Source organism: Aptenodytes forsteri, unplaced genomic scaffold, assembly GCF_000699145.1.
Source record: "Aptenodytes forsteri isolate BGI_AS27 unplaced genomic scaffold, ASM69914v1 Scaffold264, whole genome shotgun sequence".
In the NCBI taxonomy this organism is placed as follows: Eukaryota; Metazoa; Chordata; class Aves; order Sphenisciformes; family Spheniscidae; genus Aptenodytes; species Aptenodytes forsteri.
Window position 1 is genome coordinate 864,074 of NW_008795936.1, and position 26,274 is coordinate 890,347.

Here is a 26,274-nt window from a genome sequence, read left to right on the forward strand (position 1 = left end):
ACTTAGAGAGTATAGGGGCCTGTCTGCAGCCTCCCTTATCAGGCTTCAGCTGGGATGGAAAATCTGACAGTCAACAAAACTGCCAGGTGCTTCTGCACCTGCAGAGAGGATGGGAAAGAGGCAAACAGGGCCGATATCCTGCCTAAATGTTAAATGTGCTTAGCTTTGCATACTGGACTTAACCTGACTGAAGTTAATGGAGACTGGCTCTAGTGGTGTGTTGTTGCAGAATGGGGATCTTAATTTGTATGCGTTGTTGAAGATGGGGGGGGGGGGGAAACAAGATCTGTGCTGTGTACTGTTACAGCAGTGTTTTGTTGCCGTGTTATTTGTGGTGCTGCGAAGCCATCAGTTGGGGAGGGGCAGTGGGAAGGTTGTAGTGTTCACTGGGAATGCAAAAAAGGTTTTAGCTAAAGTGTATGTGCTTCAAGTTTGTGAAAGACTTTTTTTATTATCTAGGCTTTTAATGGATGTTTATAGCTGTTAATAAAGAGGTTTTATTTTAGGGCCCCTGATGCTGCTAAGTGTAGCAATGTTGAGATACTCCTTGTGTAATTAAAAACTAAAAGGGTTGACAGCATATCTAATGCAAAGAGGATGCAGTCTGAATCTCAAGTAAACAGGTTCTCTCTTTACCTGTCAGGAGTTAGATCTTCCTCCATCTCGGGTATCTTTTTCCTCATGGTCGTCTTTTTTTTCTGAGGACCACAGAAACAGGCTGGAATTAGTGACATTAATCCATATATGTATTTTTGAATGTACTGAAGCAAAGTGAGGGTCAGAACAGCAGATGTTTCAGTGTTTGAGTGTGGCCCTTGTTACTGAAGGAACCCAAAGGGAAAAATCATACCCTTGAATGCCCTGAGGGAAGGAAGTCATGTCCCCATTTATAAAAGCACAGGAGATGTTCCTATTTATTTACCTCACCAAGGTATGGGAGAGGTGAAGCACCCCTGGCTGAGGAGCTCTGTCCAGCCTACAAATCTCATGCAGATCCTATGGCAGGTGCTCTTGAACTGGACTCTGTATGAAGTAACCCAGTGGCTGTTGCTTCCTTCTAGATATAGCTGCTCAGGGAGCCTGTACACCTCCCCTGCATCTGCCACCTCCCCGATGAGTGCCCAGAGCATTGTACTTTAAAGCAATCAGTCCCACTCCTTCCAGTTGAGGTTGTGTACAAAAGAATCCCAGCGTCATTTGCCCCAAGAGAAAACTCTTCTCTCCTTCCTTTTTGGAGCACAACTCTGTGGCTAAGTGGGTATGGTCTTGACCCAAGAGGGAAGCAGGAAGGAAAAGGGTGTGGGGTCTAAGTAGTTGCTCCAGAGACTGTTCATGCTTTTTTTTACATTGGGGTAAAATATATAAGCAGCTTCCCTGAGGGTCACGCAGGGTGCTTATAGCTGGACCAGGACCTGAAACCAATCCTCCTGAGTCTCTGGCTAGCCTCCTAACCATTAGACATCCTTCTGCCTTCTCTTTCCTAATGCCTCAGGGAAGAACCTTGAAGAGGTCAGAATAACAGGACCTGCTCTTGATATTTTCACCACACTTTCACTATGGGAAGATTTTGACGTGTGTGACTAGTTTTCTTTACATACTGCAAAATAACCCATGGAAAACATAAATAAGAAAGATGTGAATCAGTAATGTCAAACCCCTGCACTAATTACAGCTCACAAGCCATAAATATGATTAGGGATAATTAGTAGTGGAGAGGGCATTATTAATCCGTGTTAGTGCCCACCACCGGTGTCCATACTTAAGTTTTGCAAAGCACTTTAGAATTACTTCAGTGGAACTATTTACACAATGACATTTGTGCACCATGGGATTTCTTCAATGGCTTAAATTTAAGCATGCGCTTAAATACTTAGTTGATCAAGACAGCTTATTCTTTTCAAAAGTTTGTTTGCTTTCCTGGGAATACAGTTGCGTACTTTATTTTTTTGTAATAGTGAATACTTCTGCACAGCTCTAGAGGCCATGTTGTTGAGTTAAAAAATCCTATCCAATTATCTGGAAAATGCTGTTTCTTTTTTTTTTTCTAGAATGGATCAGCAGTGTTCAGAAATACATCAATTGTAAGTTTTCAAGGACAGTCGCAATGTAAATAACCCATGGTTCAATCACCTGTTACTGTTTACAATGCAACAAAGATAATCTAGATAAAAATGTAAATTAAATCCAGAACTATATGGATAAGCTAACTGGGAAAAGGTGATGGTTTTTAAGTGTTGGATTAGAATAATGCAAACAACTCTATTTGCAGAACTACACCTCAGGTTTCTTTACATAAATAAGCCTGGCAGCAAATACTCGTTAGAATGTGCTGGTGGGGTTTTGCTTTAAAGAAAAGGAACAGGAAGAACAAAGCATATGCCATGCTGTTTTAACAACTGAGGAAATATTGAAACTGTCAGCAGTTTATTTCTGGTGTTCCTCCAGCTTTGTCTCTTTAACCTTTCTTCCAACAAGCTAAAATTACATATCATGGGGTCTGACTGGGATGAAAAGCTCTTTTCTACCTATGTAAAGACACTAAGCATATGTTGAATTTATTGGCCAACTGGTATTGTCCTCAAGGCAGCTTCACCAATAAAGTAACTCAAGAGCAAAACAAAAATGAACTATGCAGGGGAAAAATGTGTTTTCCTAATTAACATCAGCATTTATGGAAAATTTGGCAAACGCTGAGATGCGATAAGGGGAAATATGAATTGTAGACAATGGCTTTCCTCCAAAATGTCTTATTGGGAACTGCTTTTATTTAGAAAATGATAATGTTTAATGAATGTGAACATGCTCATCGTTTATAATGGAAATCTCCTTGTTTCTATCTCTGAAATGTCAGTCTAGCTTCTGTGTAGCCATCCATTTACTCGGTTATTTTCTGCTTTGCTAAGTCACATGTAGTGAACTGCTTTAGCTATTAGTTGGTGGATGACAGAAGACTGTCTTCCGTGCTCAGTGTGGTATCTTGTCTTACTGTGTGGGCTCATGAAAATGTTTTGAGTAGCTCAGAGCTTGCTACGAGCAAACACAAACCTGATTTCAGACCAGATTCCAGAGCAGAGAGTCTCTGGCACCAGAAGGGAGAGAGTAGCCAAAATGTCGCATTGAGGGAACTGTTCCATGTTGGAACTGCAGGACCTGTGTCTTTGGCTGTGAATCATACAAGTCCTGCTGCCATCAGCTGTCTGCAGCTACTGCCACCAAGTATGCGGAGAAGTAATGAGAGGAAAGTACTTCTGTGGTTTAAGGGAAATGACAGTGTATAAGCAGCATTCTGAGGTGTTTGAGTGGATTCCTTAGACCGTGTGTGATGCTTGGATGGGAGGCTGAGCAAATGCAGATTTTGCACTGTGTGTGCATCCGCTCTGGATTGAGAAGTCTTTTCTGGCAATGGCAAGATACAGAGAGCAGCTTCTGATATTTGTAGTGAAAAAGCCCTTAGACAAAGATGTTCCCACTGATTGTTAAGCCCTTGCTAAATGAGGGGCTCTGATTTTTTGTCCCTGTTGGATTTAGCTTCAACATCCAAAGAGGTTACAGCCCTGACAGCTGGCTGAGAGCTCTAGGTGCTAATCTCCATCAGCTACAGAAAATCCAACAGGGACTGAGAGTCGCTGTCCTCACACCTAGCCTTTCTTCAATTCTGACCCTGGCCTTATTCATTATGGCTTTGCTCTTATCAAGTCTTTAGACTGATGTCAATACTCTCGTCATAGCTATTGCTATAGTTAATCTCTTGTGAGTTTTTTTTGCTACTGTCCAGCTGCATCAAAAGGGAATATCCAAAGCTGGGTTGAGATGCTAGCAAGGCCTATTTCAGAAGCAACTCTTACACACTTAAGTTCCCATGCCTCCTCTTTGTTTTTTCTGAATTCGGGCCATGCCTTTTGTGTATGTGTGGGTGGGTTCACTTACAATGGGTTGTTTTACCTGCAGTTGGATCGGAAGCAAATCCTTAGGGGAGCAGAGCAGGAAAAGCAGCACAATAGGCTTGATAAAAAGCACTCTGATAAGCACTCAAATGTAACTTCCAGGTCAGTAACTGCAGAGCTGATCTGTCAGCTCTTACTTTGGGTGCGAAGCCAGGTCTGCAGTGATGTATTTGCAAATTTCCAACAGAAACACCCTTTGGTGCTAAGCCCTCTGGGCACCATGGTTGTGTATGTGGCATCCATCTAGAAGAAACACTTGTAAAGCTGGTGGGTTGTGTTGAGCCACACAAATCAGAAGCTTGGGTTGTCAGCAGAAAGGGGTGGACTCAGAAGAAAAACATTTCACTAAGAAAAGTTTGCACTGGCACGAGGATGCCACCAACTTACTTTGGAAAATGCTAGCCCTTTCTCTTTCACTTCAGGTGCTTTATAACAGGCTCCTCTAGCTAGGCTGGGTGGGGACTTAGACTTTCTGACATTTCTTTCCCAGACATCAATGCCATATCCGTCACTAGGAGGCAATCTCCCTTTGCATCTTTCCTCAGCCTGCCTTTACACAGGTGCTTACAATCCCAGCTTGCTGAAACATGGCTGGGCAGATGACAAGCTGCCACTGTGCATAGTGAAGAAAAATGCTATTTGCAGCAGAGCTGAACCACATTCCTCTGCTTCTGTTGTATCCTCACCCCCTGTCCTGTGACGCTCCAGATAGCTCCTTATCTGATGATTAATAAGAGCGCAGCACAGTGTGTCTCTGAATGAGAATACTTGTGCTCTATACCCCATCAATGCTGGACTGTAAGGACAAATGGGGTGAGATGCTTCCAACATGGATACAGGTATGTGAGATCATATGATATCATATCACTGCCTCAAATGATAGCAGTGTGGTTTGTTGCATACTGGCTGCGATGTGATTAGTTAAGGTATTTCCATACCAGCCTAATGGTCTGGAGACTCATTTGTAAGGAGAAGAGCAATTTGTCCTTCCACCTAAAATGATTCTTCCACAAAGGTGGCAAATGGGCTTTTTATCTCAGAGACAGTAAGAGTAATTCTTGATAGGGTTAAGTGTCAGCTTTTAGTATTAAGTGGTATTTGAAGGCTTGGGAGCCAGTGATAAAGTTCAGCCCAGAAAGTACAGTGCATGGAAATAAGAGTGGCCTACACACATGCCTGGAGTTGTTAAATTTTTTGTTTCTCTGAGCCATCTGAAACACCAACTGGGAGGGAGCTTCTGCTTTTCCTTTAGACTCTAATTCCAACATGTCCTTGCTGAATCCTCCACAAAGGGGGCTTCCAAACAGGATTTCAAACTCAAACTATCTCCTGTGAGTCAGATTTTTTTTTTTAACATGGACTTGGCAGAATTTCTTAAAGTTGTAAACTAATTATCCTAAGGTGTGCTTGAAAAGGCAGAGGACATCTATCCTGTGCACCCTTGGGTAGTGACTGCTCCCTGACAACAAAAAAAGCCCCAGTTCTACTGTGATGTCTTTCTGCAAAGAAAGTAGAAGAAATCCCTCCTTACAACAGAGGGGATGGCTAAATGTGGCATTGTGAATTTGCGGTAACTGCCCCAGACAGAAAACTCCACTTGTAAGAGTTCACTTAAAGAAATAACCCTTGCTGCCCGTTCCCCACTGACAGAGTGCAGAAAAAGATTTGTATTCTCTGAAGAATGTTGAATCCCCCTGAGAATGCTTTTCTTTCCAGAATATCCCTTTTGGGAGGGGAAAAAAACATTTTTACATCATGCTGCAGATGTGTTCATGGCTACAATGAGAATCCAAACCCACTGTTGTTTCACGTTGCATAGCTGGGGGGGAGACGTATGGGACCTAGGATGTGGTAAGACATGCCTTGGAAAAACTAGAGCATTTTTGCTGAATAACAAATTAATAAGCTGCCTCCAAAACTTTCTAGCTCCTATTATCTTTGTTATATAGGCCAGATTTTCATAAAGCAGATCTGAAACTTGTGCGCACAGGTATGCACATGCTGTGTTGGTTTACGGGCTGAGATATTTATGCAAATACAAATTAGAAAAAGCCTTTGCCAATGCTGATTGGACACTTCAAATAGTTTTGCACAGGAAAGATGTTTTGATTAAAAACTGGATACCTCCTTCCATTCCCCACCCCTAAAACAGAACTGATTTTTTTTTTTTCCCCAGAGAAAAATCTTTGGGGAACTTGTATTATTTAATTAGTACTTCTTTCCCCTCTTCTCCCCCTTCATTCTCTCAGGCTACTGGCACAATTTGGGAAAACAAAAGTTAAATGACCTCCCTCCACCCAAAACCATTCCAACATTATATTGAAGGAGAAAAAAACCATCCCTAACATAAAGCTTTAGAATTCCAATGTGACATTTTGAAGCAGTTTTGACCAGCTGATCTAAATGCATCTGCTCATGATGACTTTGGGAAGATTGTTGCAATATTTTGTCTGTATATCTTAAGCCTCCCTATTTTTGAAACAGATTTAGCAATCCAATTGGTATCAGTTTTCAGAGTCACTCCAGTCTTGCGTTATTAAATTGCCCCTGCACCTTTGTCAGGTGAAAGAGCATTTTTAACGATAATTTGAGTAGAAGTACTGTAGCAGCAAGTATTTGCATGCTAAAGGGATTACAGAAATGAAATACAACATGAGATTAGGGTTTGCTATTTGCCCTGAAGGATTTTAAGTGGATCTGCTCATTGAATGGTAGGGTTTGTAAGCTTTGAGTTATTTTGCACTGACATGATCTATAGTTTAAATGCTTGGGTAAGGAATTCAGGGAACCGCAAGCTGTGGAATTTGGCATACGGTAATGCTGTGAAACTACATGTGAACATGATGTGTGCTGTGTTTCAGTGGGTAACGCATTAAAATAACATATGTCTAACATATTTTATATGCTTAAGTAAACTTGGCTTAATTGCGAGTTCCCAAATGCTTCAACAGTTAGTAGTAACGTAGTTAAACAATGTGTACCTGGCTCTACATGATCTGTGTTACAGATAAATGAAAGGTCACACCAAGACAGTCAAAGTGAATTTTTTTTGGTGTACTGTTTTGAAACACACTAACCAGTCCTCATTTAGAAGGAAAACAGCCGGCAGCTGGCAAACTTACTGACACTCAGATCCATGCCTTTCTTGGAAGACTGTATTAATCTGAACCTGTCACCTTAAAGAGAGGGACTGCTTGGATTTTCCTGTTTGACTGGATCATGGGACTTCAAGTGGGTGTGTGTCTCTCTTGAAAATCTGATCTATCTTGTAATGATTTATCTCTGGGATAGTTCAACTTGTCCTAAGCAATATTTATAAAGGTTAAGGAATAATAATAGCTAAAGGAAAAGGCCCTGAAAAAAGCCACAGGTGAATAGATTTTTAAATGCTTCTGACTTAAGATTCAGTAAATGTTTAGAGTAGACATTTTGATATTGGTATCTGTGAGACTACGGCTTGCACTGAATACCACTGTATCTGGGCAGAGAATTGATATTTACCCTGAATTCTCCCAACTTGCTGCTCTTACCTTTTCACTTTTTCTTCCTTTTTTCTGTTTGTCACTCTTCTCTCCATCCACAGCCAGTTTGAGATTCTCCAGTTTTTGTTGCATCAATTCGTCAACCTATCCAGACACACACAGTTAAATCTTTCTAAGTCTTCTGTTCTGCCACCACACCTCAGACAAATGTTCAGCTAAACAAGTGTTAAGGCAAAGAACAGATAGTAGGGACTCTGGAAGGAGGTAAGGTCTATGCCAGGGCCAGTTCTTACAGCTGTAGAGAAATATACACAGGCAATGCACATTATTAGTGTCCTCTTACTATTGTAAGCACACCTGCACTCTGATCTCTTCCTCTACTTCTTCCCGTTTCTCTTCTTTGATCAGCTCCGGGTCATGATCCTGGAGAAAATCACATCCCTTGTCTCTGTTCTGCCAAGCGGCTGTTATCCAAAAGAAAGAAAAAAGGGGAAAAAAGTTACAGAAGCCACTGGTTTCTCCAGCTGCTTCTGGAGGCAAAAAATAGGTAGTTGCAGGCAGCTTTTATTAAATTATTAGCTGTATGAAAGTAACAGACTCTACGGACCCTTACCAAGTTCAGAGCCCCGTTGTGTTAGGATCTGTAAATCTTGAGGTTAACTTTTTTTTTGCCTTGGGCTGTAAATTGGTATCAGATTTCAGGAGGATAGTGGGATATGGAGGTTGTCATTTTCTGGTTGTAAAGCTGAATGCCTGGAGTGTTGTTCATCTTCAAGAGCAGGTAGTACAGTATCAGCCGAACCATATCGTGCCCGATGTTGGCTTTCTTTTTCTCTCTGCTTAACGGTATCGTGCTTAAATATTTACCATGAAGAAGTCATAAAGATGACTCCTGTCCTGAGGAGCGTGCTCTCTATGCATGTTCCTTGGCTGGCGTAATGCAGCCTTGGGGACCAAAGGAAGGTGTTTAATTTAAACGAGGAAGCTTTCCTTCTCTCCTGCTCAGTTATCTAATGCTAAGTTAAAGCTGTTGCAACCTTGCGAGTTAGCCTTTGTAGTAATTCATATGAGGCTGAAATATGGGCCAGGAGCACTGGAATACGCATAAAAGCCTGCACAGAGAACATGGGGAAATGGGAATGTGAGGAGACAGTGAGGCTGACGGAGCAATAACCTGCATCCAACCCACAAGTGACATATGGTCACACAGTTTTAACTCTGGGGAGTTTTAAGCTTGATGCAGTAATTGAGAGGCAGTTGAAGTCATTTCCAGAAAGAGACAAGGCCTACCTGATACAGCACCTTTATTTCTTAGTGTCGTGCAAAGGATAAGTAATAAGGAGACCAAACTCCAGGAAGAAAGCAAGCTTGTGCGAACTGATGATCAAAAAAACCCCATTTATGATAAAGTAGCTAATGATCCTGAGAATGCAGCTCTTTATTTTTGTTGAGGCAAACAGCAATTTGCTCTTTAGAAAGAAAACTAAATGAAGTCTGGCAAGGTCAGTGCATACCTGAATTCTCTGGTATTTGCAAAAGGTACCTTTTTTTTTTAATGGAAACACCTCTCTTCTTTCTACATTTTTTGAGCTAATTTAAAGGAGGGCAATTAATATCTTTCATTTCCTTGCGTTTTAAGCCCTGATAGTATCTTTATAAATGACAGCTAATCTCTAGTAGTATGTGCTAATTCAATTTCCAGACGATTTAAAATGACAGCTTTCCACTTTTAAGATATAGGCTCCTTTATGAATCTGTTTTGTACAGGGTACTCTTGCCTGTACCCACTGCCATTTCTAAGGCACTATAAATGGCAGGTTTTCACAATACCCATATGAGATCATTCATGTTTTAGCCCAGTTAATATAATACTGGCTGCTATTTCCATCCCCTACAAATTTTCAGGGTCCAATTACATGCAGAGTATTTGTGGCTTTACACATAGGGAATAGTTTTTGCAGGTGAGTAGTCTTAATTTCATAACTGAAAATGGTAGAGATGCACAAGGACAGTGGATTTTTTGGTAATGAGGAAAGAAACTCAAAGGTATGGACACTAATTTCTTTAAATTACTTGCGGGTCATCAGACAGCATGACAGATGTCACGTAATATTTCAAGAGGGAGAGCTGATTTGCTCTAGTTAAAAGGTACCTCCTCCAGGGTTGCCAGCCTGGAATTTCAGCCTTGGGGAAAGAGGATATTATATGGGAGTTATATGAATTTTAAAACACTTTCCTGACTGGGTCAACAGGTTGCAAGTGCTATGTTTTCACAGGAGTACTAGGTTTTAGATATTTATTTTTCGTAGAGGGATTCATAGATTTTTTTTATTCAGTTTTTTCATAATTGTTTATTGTCATTTTGTAAATTGATTAGTGGTTAATATCCACTGCAGGCAAATCAGTGACAGTCCCCACAGCTTAGGCAGCTGCCTTTGATATTACCTGGCAACGAGTTTTCCAAGTGCTCTATTAGCCACTAGGTTACAGGTCCCTAATTTTAGAAAGAGATCAGTAACTCATAGGTGTTAGATGCTATGTTGTTCTTTTATAGATCAATAAAATGTTTCAAACTTATTTTTAAAGTAAGGTCAGGAGGCTAAGGATGTTGTGTTTTCACTGGCTGGTCAAAAAAGCCTGGTGTTTTGTTACAGACAGGGTCATCCAGCTACGGGAACTATTTTTGTGCGTGTGTGTATGCAGTGCAATTTATATCACCTCTTCTAAAATAGTGCATGCTTATCTTTGGATGTATGCATACCTCTCTAGTTCAGGACTTAAAAGACAGCCCAGTCCACTAACGTGACTGCTAATATCACCATCTTGGCAGTATTAGTTTTCACTCTGGAGACTAGTAGGTAATTCCAACATCCCTGAATTTCAGAGAACAGCTTGTGACTAATAATTGAAATATATTTATCTGAAGCCTGAAGCTTTTCTTAAAATGACTACTTTCAATCTCCTGGCAAAAGGATTTGAATCTTTTGATGCCAGGTTAAAAATGCACAGTATCACCACATCTTAAAGTTTGGGCCATGGGGTATTTGGGTTGAACTCAGATATCCTCTGCAACACCGAGCAAGTCAAATATCAGCTGGCCATCTGTATAACGGGGAAAAAAGCACATTGCTGCCTCACAGCACAGGGTACTGCAAGAATAAAACCCAGGAAGACAGAGCTAATGATTCAAACTGCTTACGTTTGCTCCACAAACTCTTGCCATTCCAATGTAGAAGTAGATGTCACACAAAAACTGGCTGTTTTCCAACAACAGTATATAAAATAAGTGTTTTAGACAGGGCTTGGCAAAGGTAGTTATTAACTAGCAAAACTGCCAAATACAGTTCTAGAAGAATAAAAGTCTTCATGAATTCAGTGAAGTTTAGGTAGTAGCTCTAGCTTGGTAGAGGCGGGGGGGGGACCCTAGTGTGGGGGGGGGGGGGGGGGGGAAAATTGGGGTGGAAAAAATCTGTAACTGAAATGCTTAGACGTCTGAAAACTGATCTACAGCTTTTTAAATATTTAAGTAACTGAAGAACAAAGCAACCAGTTTCAGGGGATGGGAAGACTTTCTTAATTGTAAGTATTGGTGAGGGTGTGTGTGTGACAAAACAAAAATGTTTGTTTGGTCAGCTATCATTTAGGTAAACTTTAGACACGCTCCTAAGGGTCTTTAAATGATTCTGTTGTAGGTGACTGATATAAACCTTTCTTAATCAAGCTCCCTTACTTCAATGATGTTTTTGAGATTTATACGCTAACAAATAGTGATAGTAACTGAGCTATTTCTGCATTAGAACAGAAAAAAGTTCTCAGTGTAGAAAGACCAATTTAAAATACGAGAAACTGCTTACACTGTTGTGGTCAGAAGCTGTTTTAGATTTGATTCTGGAGGCCTTGAAAAGAGGAAGCTTATCCATGGCCAGCTTAAAAGTAAAATTATTCTGAACAACCACCAGGTAGTACTGTGATAAGGAGTGTCCTGCAATAAAAAGCACTAAGTGCTTGTGAATGAGGCAGGGGACTGTGCTGCATGGAGGAATTAACAGCTGTTTACTAAAAATAAATATGGTGTTGAATAGACTTGGTTCACTAGGAGGTAAAAAACCACCTACCTGAAGTTTAACTGCACAGCTATAGACTCTTACTGTGCATAAGACAGAACTGCAGCTATTCTTTGAAGCTTGCAAGAGAGTTCTTTCCACTCTGAGGATTTCTGGTTGTGCTCTGTGCAGAAGACTGTTCCTTCTTATGTGCCTTTAGAGCCAGGGGAGTAGCTGTCAGCTCTGGCAGGATGGGCTGGAGATGAGCATTGGTGTTTCACTCTGAATGCCAGACTGGAGTCTTTACCACAAAAGGATGCTGCCTGTCCCTGACTTACCTGAGCATATTATTGCAGCGTACCTGCAAGTGCTGCCAGTACATAACGGGGAGATGGAGGTACTCATACCGACTGGCTCTAGGCATCCAATTCAGGTGCCTGAATAGGAACAGAGGCTCCACAGATAGTTAATAGGCTGCTGAGTTGCCCTTGGGAGGCCTTGTGAGAGATACAGGAACACAACACCCCCAGTTCAGCACTCATCTTCATGTGAAAGGTTAGCATGAGTAACCCCAAAATGTTACATACTTGCAGAGCTCAAAGCAGGTGTCTTGTTAGGAATGGCAGTACTGGTGTTCAGATACAGTTTGGGTGACAAACGTGTTCCCCACCCTCTCATAACCCTCCGACTTGTCATTACTTGAGATAGTTATGAAATCTGGGAGTCTCTATTCCTATTAAACTAACCTATTGACTTCTGTGGTATTTTTATTCCTAACACTGGGTATCCACTGGGATGTTGGGAAACACTGTTTAAAGCCCTTGTGTTGAGGTTACAGCCAAACATGTTTTCTACAACCTGGAGGAATGTTACTTGCACAAATACAAGGAGTTTGTGAATTTGCAGTTCAGCATTGTATTGAAGCCTGTTTGACTGCAAAGCCTCAGCAGGGGATCCAAGGAGTGCTGTGGGAGCACTGGAAAGCATAGCTACTATACCACCTACTCATTAGCAGAGTGCTGGAAGAGCGTATTGCCAAGCCTATGTAGCAATGCAAAACCCTCCTGCCCTCTTTCTGCTTCTTCACAACAGGTAGGGCCTCTACACTGCTCCTTCATTGCTCTTGGGACTTGCTGGATGGGAAACGTTGGTCTTCGTATTGCTGGTTTTGGGTTGCAAAGTGCCATTTACGTCCTGAGTGCCTAGAAAAGCACAGGTAATGTTCTTGGCCAGTTAAGAAAAGAAGCATAGATGAACTTGATCCTTATCTAACACTCCCGCTGACTTCAGTGGGGTTCTGATGTAGCAGTCAAGAGTAGAGTCTGGGACGAACTCCTCTTCAGCCATAAAATTGCCTTATGAGTTGTAATGTGTAAGAAAATCCTAATTGTTAGAAGTTGGAGGTCAGGCAAAACTGTACTGATGCATATTTAGCAAGTAAGTTGTATGCTTCTTTCTCTCTGGCCAACCCAAATCAGGCAGAAAACTTGATGCCAGTAATTTGTCAACTGGAGGGAATAATGGAGATTGTTCATATGAGGAAATTTAGCAAGCCACTAACTCTGCAGAGTAGACAGCAGAAAAGAAGTTTTTAATAATTGTTTGACAATAGAATCTGCATGAAATATAGCAAAAATAACCCCTGAAAGCTTTGATCAGGCACACTTTTGCAACCAAGGACTTCAATTTGGCTTGTCTGATCTGACCTTTGGAGTCCTATTGTGCTGTTCACTTACAGTTCATGGGGCAGGTGCTCCTTTCCATTTTAGACAAGTGCAAGACTTCTGTGCTCACTTCCAGGCCCAGCACAAGTCATTGCTAACTCATTTGTGTATCTAGGGCGTATGCTGAAGACAAATGTTTAAGAGACAAAGGCATCAAGTGTAGAGGAGAGGATAGAAGAGATATGGAAAAGAGCAAGATGTCCTTTTGTGAAAACTATTCTTTTAAATTTGAAAAACCCTACTTTTGGATGCTTTCTCAAAGTGAAAAACCAGCCAGCCTCCTAGCTATTAGTTTAAGTTAACACATACTTTGAATGAAGCAAGTATTCATGGTCCAGCACCATTTCTCATGCCCTTGCTTGGAAAGATGATCCTCCTCTTAAAACATGTAATAAAAAAATAATTTGATTAGTTGTCGACTGGGTAGGTGAATGAATCCATGGACACTTTCCATGAATGAGAGGAAGACAGGATAAAGAGTTACAGGAACATGAAAACATTGATGCTGAAGCCTGATCTCCAGTATAGTGCTTTTGGATTATTTGCTATTCAGATGTTATTTTTGTTGCCCTCGGAAAATCCAAGAAATCCCCTGCATATACATCAAAGCACTTTGGTTCTAGCTTGGCCACTTTCACTCATATAGAAATGTACCTTCCTGTATGATTATCTTGATGATTTTGAGAAACTCCCTTCCTAAATACCATTTTTATCTAATGTCCTCATTTCTATAATGTGCTATAGTTTGGGCAGCTGCACTGTTTGACCTTATAGGAATGACATTCAGATTAAGCTGAATTAGAAGAACATTCCAGCTGTAATTGTTATCTTTTTCTACTGACCTTTGTATTGACTGTTTCCTTCCTCCATTATTGAAAGGAAATTACTGGGAGCCATTTTCCAGCCCTCCTCTTCTTCCTAGATTGGGGGTGGGTGTGGGAGAGGGTGAAAAGAAAAATCAGAATATTAATATGTAGAAACTTTGCAAGTATGAAAAAAAGGTCATAATTTTAATTGGATTTTTAAAGATTTGTTTTAATTTGAGGAATAAGATGCTGTTGTCTCATCAACAAAAGTCTTCCTAGCAGGCTATAAGGAAGTTTTATCCCCTTGAGTGAAGAGAGGGGGTGTCTGTTCATCAGTTGGCCTACTGAGGTCACAAGAATTAAATTTAGGCTTGTTGGAACATGTAATATAGGTAGGAGACTTGCAACATGTAAATGAAACTACCTTGCTATTTTTTCAGTTACTCTTATTGTAGGGCTGCTCCCTCCCCCCAAAAAGGAATTCCCAGCTTGTGGGTAATTCAAAACTGTTGAAACCTCATTTTAATCTGTAATCAGAAAGAAAAATAGTGATCTTGGTGTATCTTGCAAAACAAAATATTTTGTTTCAACTTTATCAAAACATTTTGACATTTTCCTGTCTAAAGTAAATGACATTGACATGTTCCTGAAATAGTTTAATTTCATTGAACCAGTATTTCTGACAGAAAAACTTGTCAGAAAAATATGAAAGTTTCTTCATGTATCGGTCGTAAGTTCCCAAAATTTTATAAGGTAATAGTTATTAGCGGGAAATTAGATCACTGTTTGGGGAGGAGGTGAATGTGGGTTTATGCAAGAAAACACAAATTTTATCAGGGTTTGCCAACCAATGTGTAGTCTGTAACCCACTGGTTATCAGTAAGATATAAAGTGCAGCTCCTGGAATAACTAAAATGAAACAAAACCCTTAAATATGCCTCTCTAATTGGGTGCTATTGCATACCTGCTATCAGCAGATACAGCTGTGGGCCAGGTCATGTGAATTATTAAATATCTGTTTTTAATTAAAGTGTTATTACTGTAATTAAAGTTTGGGCCCAGAAGGACATGCAAAACATAAATACATTTATCACTTCTACCCTAAGCTCTATAGATACATTTGAAAGAGATCCAGGAGTTTTTTGACTAAACATCAAGAACCGTTTGGGTAAAGTATAAGCAAGAGTGTGAGGATTTGACACCCAGAGCTCAAATTCCCGGTTACTCTAATGTATTCTCAGTTTTTGCAGAGTGTGGCATTTTGAGATTCATCTTTGGATCTTTTGCAGTAGGCAGAAGACATTCCTTTTAACATTCTCCTATGACATTTTATAGAAAATGATTAAATCATGATGTTCTAAGAGGAAATAATGATAATTTCTAACTATTTAAAACAAAGCAAAGGAAAAAAAAAAACCACCCACCCCAGAACAGCCTAAAAATGGGCTATTCATTTTTAGCCTCTTAATAGCATAGGACACATTAATGTTTCTTTTATTGTTACAAATAAGCCAATAAATCATTTTCATTACTAGCTTCAATGATTGTATACATTGATGTAAATAATATTGCTGTGTCAGTTTCATTGATTTTAATCAAAACCACTGTGTGTCTAAAGGACAGGTGCAGAATGCTGTTCTGTACTCCCTCTTGCCTCTAACAGCATAAGAGTCAATGCAGTATAAAGAACTTCTTTGAAGTCAATTGATGTATTTTTCTATGTTCAGTTGATTGATTCCATGCTTGTTCTGTGTTAAGTGTGCTAAGGCACCTTGAACCAAGAGTGTATGTTTCAATCTAAGCAGAGATATGGAAATACCCAGAACAGTAAAAATGGGCTATTCATTTTTAGCCTCTTAATAGCATAGGACACATTAATGTTTCTTTTATTGTTACAAATAAGCCAATAAATCATTTTCATTACTAGCTTCAATGATTGTATACATTGATGTAAATAATATTGCTGTGTCAGTTTCATTGATTTTAATCAAAACCACTGTGTGTCTAAAGGACAGGTGCAGAATGCTGTTCTGTACTCCCTCTTGCCTCTAACAGCATAAGAGTCAATGCAGTATAAAGAACTTCTTTGAAGTCAATTGATGTATTTTTCTATGTTCAGTTGATTGATTCCATGCTTGTTCTGTGTTAAGTGTGCTAAGGCACCTTGAACCAAGAGTGTATGTTTCAATCTAAGCAGAGATATGGAAATAACAGTTTGAATATATTTCTGAAGCTTTCCAAAGCCTAGCCCATGCTAGGTGATTCTCATTCAACAGCAGGGAAAATTTTGAATTGACTCCATTGTGCACTTTTGCTATGGAGATTTTGCTAATGGGTTTCACTAAGGAAAAAATGCTTCTCACTATTAAACACTTCTGGGTGAAATCTAGGGATGCACAGCCTTGCTCATGTTTGGTGAGCAAGACAGGTTGCAGCATGTTGCTGGGTGAAGCAGTCCAGGCTGGTCTGACGTGTGTTCTGCTATTGAAAAGAAGGGATCATATGGTGCTGAATTTGTTGTGTTGTGGTTTTTTTTTTTTTTTTTTAATTAGGTGTCCAATGGGAAACCAAATCAGCACCTTACAGAGAAAAGAAAACAAAGTTACTTTGATATCAAATATGCCTTTTTAAAGATTGCTATCAGGCTTTTCAGAAATATTTAAATTTCCTTCTGGGATCAAACTCTGTTTTCTTTAAGAAGTGAAGTTAGGAGCAGGGATTTTTTCTGCCTGCATCACTATGACTTATAGCCTATACTTATTTTAATAAGAGTCCTGCTGTTAGAACTTTTCCAAATACTTCTCAACTGGTCTTAGATACTATTTTTTTTTTCCCCGCCCTGTCAGTATTATAACCTTGGAGAGAATGTTCCCTTTGTTCTTTCTCAATGAACCATAGAGAACCTGATATAATGGCTCAGAACTTTACTTGACAGGACTTGTGATGGCTGAAGACATGAGAACGACATCAAGTTATAAAGCCCTGGAACTCTATATTGGTATTTCATCCCATTTCAAAACTACCTTGTGGAGGCTGTGAGAGGATTGAGATTAATTTTTGGTATAGTTGGTTCTTATCTAGCGAAATGTGCAAAAACAACAAGGAATCAAATTTATCCTGGAAAAGTCGGGTTTTTAAGCAGATGAATGAGTTGCTATCCAGTTTCAGAAGTTTTGGTTGTTTTTGGCATTTTCAGCGTGCCTGAGCATTAATGTCTCACTTTGACTTAGACTGAAGTGTCTGGAACAGCCTTCTTAATTGCCTGTGCAAGACCAGAGGCATCACAGGGGTTTGTTCTGGGCCAGCTGAGTTGGGAAGTAGCGAGGACAAGGGCAGAAGCCATTAGAGGATACCCTTGTGAATGCTCCCCAAAGGAACTGGTCTGTCTGAGATGCTACAGGGTTCTATAACTGTGAATGACAATGGTCTTCAAAGTCTCTAGTTTCGAAAGCTTTTCTAGGCTATTGCCTTTGCACATGTACTTTTATCTGATCTTTCCCATCAAGTTCTACAGTGTATGTGCTGATTTAAGGGGTTACACCATGAAGTGGTCCCAGGGAGCTGAACTCAGCAGTAGTACAAGTCACCAGGAACCTTGTGGACAACAAACAACTTGGTATCAGTATTATTTGGCTTAGGTCTACAGACATTACACTTTCTCCTCTGTTGCTCCCCCACGTTGGCCCTCTCCTGCCACTAAGATACAATGAGGTGGTACCAGTAATCACCTTCCACTGCCTGCAGCATGACGCCTTCACTAATGCTGTGATAGTGCACCCAGTGATAGTGTCACCCTGATGGCCAACAACTGCCTGAAGACATGTGTGACCAGAACTTAAAAAATTTCCTGTTTGCACAGGAGCAGCCACTGCCCTTCCTAGTTGGCAATGCAAGATCAGGCTTAAAGAGCTTGAAACACATTTATGTATGCTGCTCCTTCAGCCTGTTGTGCATCTTCATTTACAAAGGGAAAACAACACCTCAAAAAAACCAAACTTTGTTTTGTATGATCCAAATAGCATCCTTGCTGATTGAAAACACTATCTAAGTTACAAGTTAACACTTAGATATCTACCTCCCAGCTAAATAGGCTGATGCTTCCTAAGATCGTGTAGTTTAGGTTCCTGGCTAGCTGTTACAAGAGCTTTGAGCGGATTAATGGATGTTGTCCAAGAAAAGCATCTTTGTTATATGGTTGTTCTAGGGTTAGGACTTAAAATTAATTTGTGTAAAACTTGCAGTGAAGAGTAAGCTTTGCCCCAGAAAACTCACCCTTCTCCTCCACATACTTGGTGAGAGATTAATGACCCTTATTAAAAAAAAAAAAAAAATTGTTTCAACTTTGTTTATACGATAAAGTAAATGAGAAACAAAAGTTGCTCCTTCAGCAAAAGCCTACAATTTTTGTTGCATAGCTCACTTTTGAAGATGCCCTCTGGTCACTGCACTGTTTCACAGGTGTTTTCCTCAGTGAAATTGCTCCTGAAATAATTTGGAAGCATACCTTCTGTGAAACCAGACCTTAATATATCAAAGATTTCAGGGAATGTATCATATATTAAGTGGTGTTCACTGTGACTTAAAGCAAAAAAGAGTTCATACCCTAAGAATGTGGACTCAAAATGCATGACTGCTATTTACAGGCTTACAAAATATTGGCTTGCAGGACAAAAGATGCAGCTGGTCTATAGGGAACTGTACTTATATATTAGTTTGAAATGTATGCAAGCTCTGATCTGACTGAGAGTAAGGTTCTTGTTTCCTAGTTGTTGTGTGAAGGGGTGGCAGTAATTAACTTCTCTGTACCCAACACTAAAAGTGGAAATGCTTGATTAGATAGCTGGGCACTATTTTGTTATCTGCACAAAAAAAAGCAACAGTGCTTTGAAATGTGCATGCACACTGTCTTGGCAACAATGTCAAAGCCATAAAGTGTATTTTTTTCCCCTTGTCTATGTCTCTGGCAGTCTGCACCTACATCAGCTCTTCCCACTGAGCGGAGTCATGGCCATACAAAAGGCCATTTCTAAAATATGAGAGGTGTAAAAATTCAGTTCCCCAGAATCATCAAGGTGATTGAAAGGCTGAGAGGGACTGGCCTCAGGCACTTCCTCTGTCTTCTGAACCGAAGCCTGGAGCCTTGGTGACCAGTCTAATGTAAATTAATAGCCTCTGCCCACACATGGCTGAATAGGCTGGACTTTGGCTCTGTTTTCATAAACTAACTTTTTACTGCAGGAAGACTTACTTTCTTTCCAGTTTTCTGTGGTTTTTTTCCTTTCATTTTTTCTTTCCCTTCTTTTTCTTTTTTTTTCTTTTGGGATTTTTTCTGCAAAGATATATCCTTTTTGGCAGCCAGTTCTGCAGCGACCTGAAAGAAATGGAAAGCAATGTGAAGAGCTGGTCAAATATTTTCATGTGCAAGGTGTTAGATGTGCTGTAAGAGTGATGAACTAGTGTGTATTTTTCCTCCCCCACTTTCAGCTTTCCAATACTGGGGAAACACAATATCCAATACACGTTGCTTGGTAGCCCTCTATGAATTCCAGAGTGGCTGACCATTACAGAGAAGTCCTCTTAATTTATGCTGAGGGCACTCCCACCTGCAAACTTTAGAACAGGTGCTGACTATCCCAATATGTCATTGGGAAAGAGATGATTTCTATGTCCCAAACCGTGAGGGCTTTTATGGAGTAAGACCAATTCCTGAAACCACCCAGAAGCACAATATCCTAATGACTTACAACTTAAAGTTCCCTCTGGACTTGGACTCAGATTATGAATTTGTCTTAGCATTTCTAAGGCAGGTTTTTTTTTTTTTACAGAGATGGATTTTGAGAGATTGCCCTGAGGCGTGTCTAATTTCAATATGTGGCTAAAGACTGAAATTGTTCTAGTGAGTGAGAGAGATTGGATACTGTGACAAACTCTGACAGATGTACACAGATAGGCCAGCATCTTTATCCCTGCAAGCTAGTAGCAGCTGATAACTGGGTACAGCTACATCATTTTCCATAACTTTAGTTCCCGGCCATTTATACTTTATTATCTGAAAAAGGAGGAAGGTGAAATTTGCTGCTTCTACTGTTCTCTTGTTTCCAGGTGCCCTTCATTGTGTTCTCTTGTAAGATCATCTACTCATGAGTATAGATCAGAAAATCTGTGGCCATTGAAGTTTATTAATCGACCATTAATATTGGCAGTACCATGAAAGAGTAGAAAGTAAACAATCTTCAATTGTAAGATGTTTGCTGTAACAGTAAAAATGTTTGTTTTCTAAAGAATGCCTTTTAATGCATTGAAGATTGGACAGTGGAAGGGGAATGACAAAAAGGGCTATACTTTGCAGCCAGTGAAATTTCATTAGTGGATTTCCCCAAGCATTTCAGTATCTTCCATTTAATTAAATATGGTAATTTAAACCCCAAGCACTGTTCAGTCATATCTTGTGGTGATAAGCAGTGAAGCCTTTCATTCCCTGGGATAGATTAACAGATTGACTAGAGTTCAAAATAGGTTTTTAGTGTCCCAGCAGGCCTGTTGTATCCAAAATCAACAGAGCTACTCAAAGTGTATCCTTTACTGTAGTGCTAGTACCCTGTCAGAAATCCAAACTTGTCACTTCCACCCTCTGCTCTGACTGACTACTAAAGGGTAACCATAACTGTTTCCAGCATCTCAGGGGTGGGTTTATCCAGCAGGATACCTGTAAGCATACATGCGATTGACAAAAGGTTTTAATTTTAAGCAGTGTTTTTGAGTTCTACCCGTGATACTTTAAGTATATCCAGACTCTGATTGGAATGATTTACTTTCATGTTTTTATACAGATGAATGATACTGAAAGGGGTTACATAGAGTTTCTGTTCTCATGAACCTGCTATAATGGGACTGAATTGTTGAACTGTCCTTATCCTTCTGTCTTGCCTTGATAAGTTTTGTAAGGTGGCAAGAAAAAAAAGTTTGTTTTCAGAACTGCAGTATGAGCTATGGTGCTAAGTCTTGAACTAACTGCTCATGTAGGGAACAGAGGAAAATGGTGCTTGCAGTTAGCACTGAGTGAAATCTACACAAGATTCTGACACAAGAAGCCAAGTCTAGAAACATGCACAGTGACTGCAGGCAGAGGTTGCATACATCCAAATAACACCTGTACAGTCTCTCTCTTGGATGTCCTGAAAACATATATGTAGTCTGAGATGCCAAGTAGTTTTGGTGAAATGCTCCAAAGCCATTGTGCTGGTTTTGGCTGGGATAGAGTTAATTTTCTTCATAGTAGCTAGTATGGGGCTGTGTTTTGGATTTGTGCTGGAAACAGTGTTGATAACACAGGCGTGTTTTAGTTACTGCTGAGCAGTGCTGACACAGAGTCAAGGCCTCTTCTGTGCCTCACCCCACCCCACCAGCGAGCAGGCTGGGGGTGCACAAGAAGCTGGGAGGGGACACAGCCGGGACAGCTGACCCAAACTGGCCAAAGGGACATTCCATACCGTATGATGTCATGCTCAGCATGTAAAGCTGGGGGAAGAAGAAGGAAGGGGCGACATTCAGAGTGATGGCGTTTGTCTTCCCAAGTAACTGTTACACATGATGGAGCCCTGCTTTCCTGGAGATGGCTGAACACCTGCCTGCCCATGGGAAGTAGGGAATGAATTCCTTGTTTTGCTTTGCTTGTGTACATGGCCTTTGCTTTACCTATTTAACTGTCTTTATGTCAACCCAGGAGTTTTCTCACTTTTACCCTTCCGATTCTCTTCCCCCCCATCCCACTGTGGGAGAGTGAGCGAGTGGCTGCGTGGTGCTTAGTTGCTGGCTGGGGTTAAACCACGACAGCCATGCAGCTGGCAATGCCGTCAGCATGTGGAGCCTGACTCTTCTGAAGTGGCTCTCTGATTCCCAAAAGAGAATGACAGAGCAAATATAATTTTTCCTTTTCTGTGTCAGATGCACCTTCTCCTCTATACTCCTTCGGTGTAGCTTCTCCAGCTCTGCTTTCACCTCTGCTTTAAGCAGCTCTATAATTGCAGAGGACTGGGAGCTGGGGTGAAGCTGGTTGTGTATCTAACTTGAATGGTTTGTACTCTTCTACACAGAACAATTTCCCCTCCAGCTACAAGAAGATGCCTGAAGAATCTGACAAAAGAAGAGGAAAGAAAGGAAAGGGCAAGCAAAGGTTAGTTTGAGATACTAAGCAATTCACCCACATTATAATACAGTTTTTTCCCCTGAAGAAAACTTCATAGTGGAAATAAAAGCAGATGTCTTCCTAAATTATTTTAGACTGCCCTTTTCTTTGCTAGGTTGCCTCCTTTTGAAATGATGCTGAAAGCACTTAGAAAACTCTTAATATTGGGGAAGAGAATGTGCATCAGTAAGAACAGATGAATTTTAGTCTCCTTTTTTCTAGTCTTGCTGTAGGACTCCTGTCATGCTAGTGATGACTCTTCTCCAGTACTGTTTTCTTCCGAGGCTGAAAAGACATTTTCCTCTAAACTGATATCCTACAAAAGTCAAATTGACTTTTCTATTCGTGCATCAGTTCCAGTGTGTTTCCAAACTCTTGCAGTGCAAATCCCCTCTTTTGGGAAAGAGAGGGGCACTAAAATGGAGTGCGGCCTATGAATGGAAATTCCTGATGTTGGTTTATGAGCCAAGTATATTAAACCCCCCAGCTGCCAGTAGGACTCACTCATGTTCTATGTTCCTCAGCCATAGAAAGCTTGGTGTTGGTTCAGGCAAGCTAATACTTGAGGTAAATGTTCTTCCTCAAGAATAAGCCCTTCCCTCATCCCTCAAAAGAAGACCTTACTTGAACTTCTTGTCTTTAATAGTGTTGTAGGCATAAATGAAATGCAGGGATAGAGTGAGTCTGGGAATTCTGGATCTCCAGTTGCGGCGGGTGAGAGACAGCCTCAGAGAGCCTTGTAATTCTGGCTCTAAAACCATTTTGAACAGAAACACTTTTATACGCACATAGCTTAGTGTTCCTGGAGAGAAAATGTGCTTTCTTTGAGTATTAACTCTACAGGAAGAAGCTATTTTGAAATCTAAGACAAAAAAAAGTTTCTTCCAGAAAACAGGACTATTTGAGATGGGAAGAGATGCCATCCCCATGTTCCAGAGTAGCATGCCAAACGTTGGACTGCCTTTTTGCATCACTTGTATGTAACATGCAGTATGCTGTAAATGTGCTTCCCCCTATCCTACCCCCCTAGCTTAAGGACATTTAATTACAACTCTTTCTATAGGCTGATTATTTCTGTAAGGTGATATTTTCTGTCAGTTGGAGGAGATGTTATTTTCATCGTGGTGGGCCTGGGAGTCTGTCCCATCGAGCTAGCTGGGAGCCAGTGTTCTGGATTCGTTCCCTCTCGCAGGCAAATCCATTTGTGTAGCTTTTAATAATGTAGTGTTCTCCTGGCAAGGCACTTCTGAGCGTTGTTTACTTTTGGGTGTGCACCTGCAAGCAAAGCTTAAGCTGTTAAAAACAACCCCAGTGATCTGTTTCTTGCAGGAATGAATTCAAACGTTGGGTGGGATTTCATAGCTTTATGAGATCTTGCAAAATCTTACAGTTGGCTTTACTAGTCATGCATTTCAGTCCATGACTGATATATGCTCCAGTCTTTTTCCACCTGACAGATGTTGCCCAAGTGTAGTTTAACTCACCGGTTAAACTCACTCACTCTTGTGTTTGTTTTCTGGCAAACGCTTCAAAATGTTAGTCTCCACTGAATGTGTTTATGAAAAATCTGCTAGCTTTGTTTGGTGTGGGTTTTTTTAGGGAAGGTGGGTGGTAGAGGTGAAAAGGGGTTGTTGATACTGCTTGGCTCTAGGCATACAACCTAGACTTCTGACTTCAGCCAGCAGAGATCATGTTCGTAGGCAATGGAGAGCTGCTGGACCCTAGTCTACCTGCTGAACGGATTCATTGCAGTGAATCATTGTCTGGAGGTGAATACATCTGCCCATTGTGTAGCTTAACAGAGACAGAGTACCATTTCCATCCTCCTGCGTGGTTAACTTGAAATAATCAGAATATCTTTAAGGCTTTGAGGTGCCCAGCTCAAGCGATGGCACTGTGTGTTTAGCACTTGTGAAAATCCAGCCTGGTAATTTCTAAAAGGAGCATCCAGAATAGTATGAAACAGAGGAAATAAAGATGAGCATAACTGTAGGCATCTACTTCTATTACTGAAATACAGTTGATATATTTGTTGTCAAGATAAAAGCATATTTGCAAAATGCTGGATGCTAGAAAGTACAACTCTACACAGCCTCTTGAATCCTTCTCTGATGCTTTAAAGCTATTTGTGATCTATTAATTTGGTAAAAGTGAATAAGATATTACACACAAGGGTGCGTGTGTGAATATCGCAGTACTTGATTGCATTTTACTGTCCCTACCTGGGAAATAGTCAGGGATATTAATTAAATATTAACTAACTACTGGGGATCTCTTGTACTGCCATTCACAATCAAACTGATTACTGGGATTCATGGGGATCTTTAGCTGTTGGTAATAATGAATACTAATTAGCAGCATAGTATTGCACAAGAGTGCTAAGCGAGGATCAGGAGCATATGTTTGCACAGCAGCTGACACTTTTTCTCACTCCGTCTCTAGATGCTGCTGGATCAGATACTGTGATTACAGTAATGTGGAAATGACTTTGTCCTCCATGCAGCAATTGAATGTAGAACCAAAATCTCGGTAAGTAAGCATCTTTTTTTCTGATAAGTTATTTAATATTGGAAATGAGGGGGGGTGGGAAAGGGGGAATGTGTTTGTTAAATGGCAACTCTCCTGGCTTATTTTCATGGTGATGAGACTTAATGAAGTACAGGAAGAGATCGTAATTTTGTTGGCAGTAGTATAAGGGCAAAGCTAAAAATTGTCACATCTGATGATTATCTTCAGAGCAAAACATAAAAAACCATTAGGGATAGACATCTGGAACAGATGCAGGGAGATTACACTGATGTCTCAATCTTAAATTTCTCTTGAAGAGTATGTAAAGTAGAGAAAAGCTTCTTTTCAGTCAAGAGATGGTACGTATTTTTCTGACTAAACCACCAAGTACTTTGCATCGGGATCTCTTTGGTATATCTTTTTGAAAGGTATTTGTAAAATATCAGGAAAGCAGTTTGTGCAGAAGGCCAGCGACATTACAGTCAAGTAAGGTCAGAGTTGTCAAAGGATAAAGAAATATAGAATGTATAATAATGCAGCAATGGTTCGTGAAGTGATTAATTTGTATTTTATTTTCCCTAAAGTGTCTTTATCTAAGTCTTATAAAATGCTTGCTTTTTAAATACAGTTCAGTCCTGATTTTTCATGGAGTTTAACTTGGGAGTAACCAAGCCGTTCACAGAAGCTAATATATACAAGAGGTGAAATCTTGTCTCCCTTGAAGTCAAGGACAAAACTCCCATTAACTTCAATGGGGCCAGGACTTCATTTATTATGTTGCCCATCAGACCAGTGTGGAACAAAACCAGTTGCCTTAGGGATTTTTAATATGCAGCTGACTCAGTTGAACAAAAAATGTTCTACTTGTCTGACATTCAGGTAAAATCATGAACATACTGACCTTTCTTTTGCCAGCTGCATTCTGGATATCTGTTAAGGTTATGTGACATTACATTCTGCTCTCGGTTGTGTTGGCTAAAAAGGGACAAAAAATGGGCCCCAAAATCTTTGAAAATCAGGTAATTGCTAGTGAAAACTAGCTGGGAAAATAGTTCCTTTTTTTTTTCTTCCAGGTATTTTTCTTTTATGGAGGGAAAAACAGGTAGTAAAACAATCTCTCTAGACTTTTGGCTTCCTTTATTTTTTTTTTCCTTATGCAAAGAGAAAGCAGATGCCCAGGAAAGACAGCAAAATAGCTGAAGGTGGGAATTCAAATCTGGGAGTAGGACAGGAAGAATATATTTCTCCAGAACCTACTACCATGTCCAGTTTTGCTCAGTATAATTTCTTGTAAAGTTTTCTTTCTGAATTGTGTTTATCCTTGTTGGTAGCAGGTCTATAATTAGCCTAAAGTCCCCTGAAGCCTTCTCCAGCAATAAGCCATACTTGCTGGGTGGTTCCCCAGCTGTTCAGAGCAGCCAACAAAGCTGCCTTGACTCTGGCATGTGTTTCTACTTTAGAGGCTCAAAACTTAACTGACAGGTCTCTGTCACTCTGTCTGGGACAGAACAACACAGTGGCTTAGATACAGAGGCCGGTGGGGTTGACCTTAGCGTACTGTGAACTTGGCTAAAACCAGGAG

At 40.4% G+C, this 26,274-nt stretch overlaps 1 protein-coding gene across 1 annotated transcript in view; it reads right to left on the minus strand.

The window, feature by feature from the left end:
- The window catches only part of IQCA1 (IQ motif containing with AAA domain 1), a gene marked incomplete at its 3' end in the record, with an annotated part of 126,934 nt that overhangs the window by 31,033 nt on the left and 69,627 nt on the right, over positions 1–26,274 (minus strand). The window contains exons 8-12 of the mRNA XM_019473617.1: positions 19,248–19,370; positions 14,036–14,111; positions 7,784–7,890; positions 7,475–7,570; positions 637–698 (exon numbers count right to left, since the gene is read on the minus strand). Coding sequence (XP_019329162.1) covers positions 637–698; positions 7,475–7,570; positions 7,784–7,890; positions 14,036–14,111; positions 19,248–19,370 — 464 coding nt within the window. The remainder of the gene's footprint in view (positions 1–636; positions 699–7,474; positions 7,571–7,783; positions 7,891–14,035; positions 14,112–19,247; positions 19,371–26,274) is intronic.